Source organism: Ursus maritimus, unplaced genomic scaffold, assembly GCF_017311325.1.
Source record: "Ursus maritimus isolate PB19 unplaced genomic scaffold, ASM1731132v1 scaffold_19, whole genome shotgun sequence".
Taxonomy (NCBI): Eukaryota; Metazoa; Chordata; class Mammalia; order Carnivora; family Ursidae; genus Ursus; species Ursus maritimus.
The window spans coordinates 45,854,097-45,861,146 of record NW_024424341.1 but is presented as its reverse complement, the minus strand read 5'-3'; the positions used below and the strand labels follow the sequence as shown (position 1 = coordinate 45,861,146).

Genomic DNA, 7,050 nt, shown 5'->3' with positions numbered 1-7,050 from the left:
TCTCGGTCGCTGCCCCCCACGCCAGGCCCCACCCACTGCCGGCCAGGCCCCGCCTCTCCCCCCTCGTCCCGCCCCTCCTCCAGGGCTCGGTCCCGGCCCCTCCACACCAGGCCCCGCCCCTGCCGGGTAGGCCCCTCCCCAACGGTCTCGCTGCCAAGGCGGGTCCCAGACCCTCTCCTCATCTTCAGGTGGGGGACTCCCCTTCCTGCCTCCCCTGTCTCAGCCCCTGCCCCTAACCTGGCCTGCAAGGTCTCACCCAGGAAGTTCTGGTAGCAGTTTTGGGTCTGGTTCTGGTTGGGGAAGCGCGGGTCGAAGGGCGGTGTTGACCATTTCCCCTTGGGGGGCTTCTGGGAATCAGCATCCAACATCCACGGAGGCGGCAGCTCCTGCGGGGGAAGGGGGGCTCCGTGGGGCTTGGGGGCGCCCCTCGTTCCGACCCGCACCCAGCTGCTGGCGCCCACCCCGAAGCCCAGCCCCTGATCCCACCCGCCCTGCCCTCACCAGAGTGATGTCAACGCGTCACTGGGTCAGCTGTGCTTGTGGCTCCGTCCAGGGGTGCCCCTCCCTTCTGAGTCTCGGGGGTCCAGCCCAGGAGAAACACGGCCCCTGGCAGGATTGGCTGGGACCCCTGGACCCCAGCCAATGGGAGCCGCTGCGCTGCAGGGGATGTTCTAGGACGCGGGGCGGGGTCTGCGTGGACCCCCCCTGCCGCCTCCTGCCCCCAGCCCCACCAAGCTCTTGGGGGTCCCCCGCGCACACACAGGCACCGAGGCACGACTTTTGCCGAGTCTCAGACTCAGGCTTTTAATCTCTGCGAAGCTGGGCCACCCCGCGGGCTCTCCCCGGTCCCGCTCCCCGCCCCCCAATATATAAACGTATAGATAGCTCTGGTCTCTACCGGAGAGGGAGCATCCCCCCGCCCGGCCTTTTCAGCACCCTGCTTCTTACGGTAGAGGTGCACAGCACCCTGGGGGCCTGTGGGGAAGAGGAAAGAGCCAGGGTGGGGTCTGAGCTCCTGGACTCTGGTGCCAGGACTAAGGTGGGTCTGTGGGGTCTCAGGCTACCTGGCCAGGCTGGGCTCCTTTGGACAGTTTGGCAACTGAGATCGAGTCCCCGGAATCCCGCTATTGAGGGCTCTCGGAACTGTGCATGCTGGAGAGAGAGAGAAAGCCAAAGGGGGCTTTGTGGGTCACAGGGAGAGCATCCTGAGCGCTCAGTAAACGCGTGCTAAATGAAGCCCGAGCTGGAACAGAGCCCCCACCCGCGTCTTCCTGTCCCCGGTGTACTTCCCAGGTTCCTCTCCCTTCTGCCGAATTGCTCTCAAGCCCAGCTGTGCCTCCTGCGCGCCACACCCTAACGCACTAACATCGCTCTCCTCTGCTACTTGCAGAGAGCTGGTCTACTCTTCCTCTCGGAATCCCCTCTTCGCCGATGTACCGAGGTAGGTAAGGAGGCATATAGTGGGAAAATACACATCGCATCAAATTTACCATTCCAACCGCTTTAAAAGGTACAGTTCAGCGGCATTAATTACATTCACAACTTCTGGGACCACAACCACTTAGTTCCAGAACCTTTCATCACCCCACAAGGAGACCCCGGCCCCAGCACGCAAGCCCTCCCCATTCCTCCCATCCCTCCCAGCTCCTGGCAACCACCATTCCGCTTGGATTTGCCTGCCCTGCAAGTTTCATACAAAGGGTGTCATCCACATGGGGCCTTTTGCATCTGGCTCCTCCCCGCCCCATCATGTTTTCAAGCTCACAGCAGGTGACTCCCTGCTTTCTGTGCTTCCGTAGGCCTGCCCCATTCAGGTCTTTGTTACCACCATGTAACAAATAATCAAATCCTTGCTGATGAACCCAGAGAGCCTGTCTCAGTCCCATCTTCTTGCATCCAGCTGCGGCATTAGACACAGCTGCTCCCTTCCCGTGGCTGTCAGGATGCCCGTCTCTCACCATTCTGCACACCACGACTATGGTCTCCCCTTTTCCAAACACTCTCTTTGTCTACACTCGCTGGTGGGAGACCTCCTCCAGTCTCACAGCTTGCAGTATCTATCCATGTGCCGATGTCACTCCTGACTCACGTATCTGGCTACCTACCCCTCATCTTCACCAGACGTCTTGGAATTCAGATGTCCAAGACGGAATCCCTAGTGCTCTACTTGCCACATACTCCATTCACAGCTTCTCTGACTGCTGCTGATGGCCACGACATCTCCCCAGACCCCAAACCCTACAGTTGCCCTTGATGCCACAGGGACAGGCCCAACCCATGAGCCAATCCGTTGGCTCAGCCATCAAAGCATCTCTAGAATTCTGCCTCTTCTCAACACTTCCAACACCTCCCCTCTTGTCCAAACCAGTATCATCTCGTGCCTGGGTCACTGCGACTGCCTCCTGCCTACTCTCCTGGCTTCCATCCCTGCCCCCTTACCTTCTCTAAGCTTGCGCCACAGAGAGCCCTTTCTAACCTGCATTGGTTCCAGCTGTTCAGCTCAACCCCCTCCCTGCCCGCAGCTCACTCATCAGCATCAAAGCCAAAGTTCTTCAAACGGCCAAAGTCCCCCATGATCGCCACCGCTTCCCTGACTCTTCCGACGGCATTATCTACCCTGGGGGCCCCTGGACCTCGATCTTGGTCCAACATATTGCAAACACATATCTTCCCCAGATGTGTGCATGGAATCCTCCCTCTCCTCCTCCAAGTCTTTTACACAAGTGACATCAGCTCTCTGAGGCCCTCCTGGACCAACCAGTCCCATACTGGTGGCTGCCTACCTTCACGCCTAGTCCGCCCTCCCCTGCTCTCTTCCCATGGACCTATCACCTTCTCTCATACAGTATAATTGACTAGGTTTTATTGTCAGGATTCCCAACTTCAGCACTACTGATGTTTGTGCCGATCATTCCTTGCTGGGGGTGGGGGTGGGGGACCATCCTGTGCATTGTCGGATGTTAAACAGCATCTCTGGGCTCTACACAAGACGACAGGAGCATATACTCCCCAAATTGCTCAATGCTGTATCCCCAGAGCTTCACACAATGCCCAGCGCAAGTCAACACTCACTATATATTGAGTCCATGAATAAAAGTGAAAAAAGAGGGACTGATCTTCTCTACCTTGCAGAGAACGGAGTTGACAGAACACGTTAGCTGTCTCCCAAGTACCTGGCTGAAGGACTGAAGAAATCCTGTTCCTCTGTCCTCTCCCCGTTGGTAGCCATGTCCGTTGTACTCTCAACTTCCAAGGGCGCGGGGGAGAGAGCCTCTGAGGACAACCCCGTCGTGGTCAGAGGGCTCAGGTCTGACATCTCCTTCAGCTCTTGAGGCTCCTGAGATACACTGCTGAGCTGTGGGGACACCCCAGCGTCCATCTCTGAGATGGGGGTCAGTGAGATGGGCGACCGGGGTGCGTCCTCCCACTCCGATGCAGGCAGAGGTATGGGAGACTGGGAGACACTATCCATCTTCTGGCTGCTGGAGATACTGTCCATCTCCTGCTCGGGGAAGTAGGGTGCTTCGGAAGGTGCTGTTGTGTCCTGGGACAGCTCTTCCACCTTGGCTTCCTCCTCCGCCCAGTGGTGCTTGCTCCTCTCTGCCCACCGATGCATTTTCCCCTTCACCCAGGTGCCCACCGGGGACTGCTCCCTGAACCCCACCGGTGTCCCCTCCGGTGAGGGCACCCAGGTGCCCACCGGGGACTGCTCCCTGACCCCCGCCAGTGTCCCCTCCGGCGAGGGCACCCAGGAGCCAAATGGCGACTGCTCCCTGAGCCCCGCCTGGGTCCCCTCTGGCGAGGGCACCCAGGAGCCCACCGGGGACTTCTCCCGGCCCCCCGCCTGTGTCCCCTCCGGCGAGGGCACCCAGGAGCCCACCGGGGACTGCTCCCTGACCCCCGCCAGTGTCCATTCCGGCGAGGGCACCCAGGAGCCCAATGGGGACTGCCTCCCAACCGGTTTCCCCTCCGGCGAGGGCACCTGACGGGGGCTGAAGGGCACTGTGCCCTCTGTTGACATAGCACGCGCCTGGGGAGCCGAGACCCAGGAGGGCAGCCCGACTGCAGCTGGTCTCTGGGGGGGCTCCTTGCAGTTGGCCGCGATCATCATCTTGGCAAGGGTGAGCCCCTCCACCGAGAAGGGCCGGATTTGCTCCTCTGGGCCTCCCTCAATGGCCACCTCCTGGGTCTTGAGCCACCTCTGCTGCTCCCCTCTCTCCTTGGATTTGAAGCCAGGCATGTCCAGGGATATCTTCTCCTTCTTTTTGTGGACCTTGTCCTCCAACGTGCCCCTGCCCTTCAGGCCGTCTAGGGTGATCTCCCGGGCTTTGCTGATCACGACCTCCTCTGACCTCTTCTTCGTGGTGCTGAAAGGCAGCTCCATGGACGTTCTCTGGGTCCTCGTCTCCACCGCGTCCATCTCCTGGGTGCCCACGAACAACAGGGGCTGTGGCGTCCCTTCGTGCTTCCTTCTCTCAGGCGCCTCCCTTCTAGGCCTTAACTCAGGCAGAGTGCCAAGTTCGGCTCTTTCCAGAGTCATCTTGTGCTGAGGAGGTGAGGTCACGGCCTTCTGGGACGGGGTAGGGATGAACAAAGATTTCCTTCTTCGGAGATGGGGGGACACAGGCTTTGGGGGAAGAGCCAGTATAGGTGGGGCCTTATGAGATGGGACAGGAACGGCCGGAGGCTTCTGAGCACCAGCCAACACAGGGGGGGCCTTCCGAGATGGGGCAGGTACAGCGACGGCCTTCCGGGAAACGGCTGACGCAGGCGGGGTCTTCCGGGCTGTGCCATGCACTGCTGGGGCCTTCGGGGACGTAGTCGGTGCAGGTGGGGCCCTCCAAGATGGGCCGTGTGCTACTGGGGTCTTCTGGGGAGCAGCAGGCACAGCTGGCGCCCTCCGGGTTGGGCCAGGGGCAGTCGAGGTCTTCTGGGAGGGAGCACGCACTGCTGACACCTTCTTGGACTGGTCGAGGATGAATGGAACCTTCGAAGAGGCAGCACGGGTCGATGGGGTCTTCTGGGAGCGTGGCGGCCGCTGCTTCTGGCCAGCCCTTCCCCGGTGCTTACGCAAGGAGGAGAAAGCGGCGGGGGGGTAGAAGGCGGGAGGGTCGGGGGCTGGGCAGAAGGAGGAAGAGGACAAGGTGCTGGAATCCGGGTCCATCAGGGCTTCAATGTCCTGCCGCCACAGGTATGTGTCCAAGTGATCATAGGAGCCCGGCAAGGAAGGCTCACGGCTGTCCTCTGAGATACAGCGTACGGGGGTCTCCACTAAACCTCCCAAGACCGTGCCCACCTCAGAGTCAGACGAGTAACCCTGTAGAGGGGCCGAAGAAAGGGGAACAGTGATCAGGACAGGGGAAGCTCCCAGACTCAGGACCCAGGAGTCCAGACCCCCAGCCCCTCCTCCCTCAGACCCGGGAGTCCAGGCCCCCAGCCCCTCCTTCCTCAGACCCGGGAGTCCAGACCCCCAGCCCCTCCTCTGTCAGACCAAGAGTTGGGCCCCCAGTAAATAGCTGCCTTGGAGGAGGACTGCGTGTGGTTGATGGTGCCGGAAATGATGCTGAAGATGGTGCGGATGGTGATGCTGGGCTTCTCTGGGTGGGAAGAAAGCAGTCTGAGCTTTCAGGGGAAGGGCCAGAACTTTGGGGATCCGTCCATAGAGGGGGAAGTGTGCTCACCAGAAACCTGGATTTTAGTCCGAGATGTGTCAGGGTAGAGTTTTGGTTGGGACCTGTAGGGGCGACGTGGTGTGACCCCAAAGGCCTCTGCACCAGGGTCCTCAGCCTTCGCCTGCCTCCCACCAGGAGCAAGACCCCGAGCCTACTTTTCTGCAGATTTCTTCTTGGCTTCAGCGTGCTCCAGACGCGACCAGATGAGAGGCACAGAGTCGCCCACGGCCTGCGACTTGAACCTGCGCTTGAGGGTCTGACGGGCGGGGGGAGGAGGGCGGAAGGCAGTGAGGAGGCGCAGCCCCCCCAGCCCCTACCCCTCAGCGGCCAGGCCTGCCCAGCCCGCTCACCTTGGTCTTCTTCTGTCTCTGAGATGCCAGGAACTTGTAAGGAAAGGTGGGCTCGACAATCATGACTGCGGGGGGGGGGGGGGCTTTGAGTCAGGGTCCCGGACAGGGAGGACACAGGGAGCCGCACAGGGGGCTTTACCAGGGGAGCAGGGGAAGGTCTGACCGTGCCTCGTGCAGCAGATGCTGAGAAGCGGGAAGAGCCTGATGGACACTGAGCCCACTCACCTGAACGTTTGGACTGCGGCTGGGCCTGTGGACAAGGAGGGGGACAGTCAGGAGGGGCGGCCTCCTCCTGGTTTCCACATCTCTGTTACCTACCCAGCCCAGGACTCCAGGACCCCAGCCCATCCCCCTGCCAGGACTCAGGGATCCTGTCCTCAGCTCCCGCAAACCCTGGAATCTAGGCCCCCAGGCTCCTCCTCTTTCAGACCCAGGAGTCCAGACCCCAGCCCCTCCTCCCTCAGACCCAGGAGTCTAGACCCTCAGCCCCCTCCTCCCTCAGACCCAGGAGCCCAGGCCCCCAGCCTCCTCCTCCCTCAGACCCAGGAGTCCAGGCCCCAGCCCCTCCTCCCTCAGACCCAGGAGTCCAGGCCCCCCAGCTCCTCCTCCCTCAGACCCAGGAGTCCAGGCCCCAGCCCCTCCTCTGTCATCCAGGCCCCCAGCCTTATTTCTTGGGATTCCGGATTTCGGGCTGTTGGTCTTGGCTCTGCAATCTAAAACCCTAGCTGCTCCGGGGCTGTGGGGTCAGTGCCCACCTGGAGGCGCCAGGTGGAGGCAGGAGGTACCACGTGGGCCAGGTCCACGGTGGGGGTATTCAGGATCCGGGGGGCCCAGTTGGTGGCTGGCTCATGGAGCAGATTGATGAGCCGGATCCAGCGGTCAAACAGGAAGCCAACCTCCTTCTCAGGGGCGTCCAGCTCCAGGTAGTAGTAGCGGCCTGTGATCAGGCGTAGCTTCAGGCGCCAGGCAGACAGGTCATGCACGTAGAGGTGGACCAGGTCCAGTGGGAGCATCCTGGGGGGGGGGGG

At 61.2% G+C, this 7,050-nt stretch overlaps 2 protein-coding genes across 2 annotated transcripts in view; both read right to left on the bottom strand.

Moving 5' to 3' along the window:
• LOC103680303 (cytochrome c oxidase subunit 6B2) overlaps positions 1-578 on the bottom strand; it is a 2,663-nt gene extending 2,085 nt beyond the window's left edge. The window contains exons 1-2 of the mRNA XM_040633807.1: positions 502-578; positions 257-386 (exon numbers count right to left, since the gene is read on the bottom strand). Of these exons, the coding sequence (XP_040489741.1) occupies positions 257-368 (112 nt within the window). The 5' untranslated portion in view covers positions 369-386; positions 502-578. The remainder of the gene's footprint in view (positions 1-256; positions 387-501) is intronic.
• Positions 579-3,154: 2,576 nt separating this feature from the next.
• FAM71E2 (family with sequence similarity 71 member E2) overlaps positions 3,155-7,050 on the bottom strand; it is a 4,558-nt gene continuing 662 nt past the window's right edge. Inside the window, exons 3-9 of the mRNA XM_040634392.1 lie at positions 6,778-7,036; positions 6,248-6,272; positions 6,023-6,087; positions 5,828-5,928; positions 5,682-5,734; positions 5,521-5,597; positions 3,155-5,317 (exon numbers count right to left, since the gene is read on the bottom strand). Coding sequence (XP_040490326.1) covers positions 3,155-5,317; positions 5,521-5,597; positions 5,682-5,734; positions 5,828-5,928; positions 6,023-6,087; positions 6,248-6,272; positions 6,778-7,036 — 2,743 coding nt within the window. The remainder of the gene's footprint in view (positions 5,318-5,520; positions 5,598-5,681; positions 5,735-5,827; positions 5,929-6,022; positions 6,088-6,247; positions 6,273-6,777; positions 7,037-7,050) is intronic.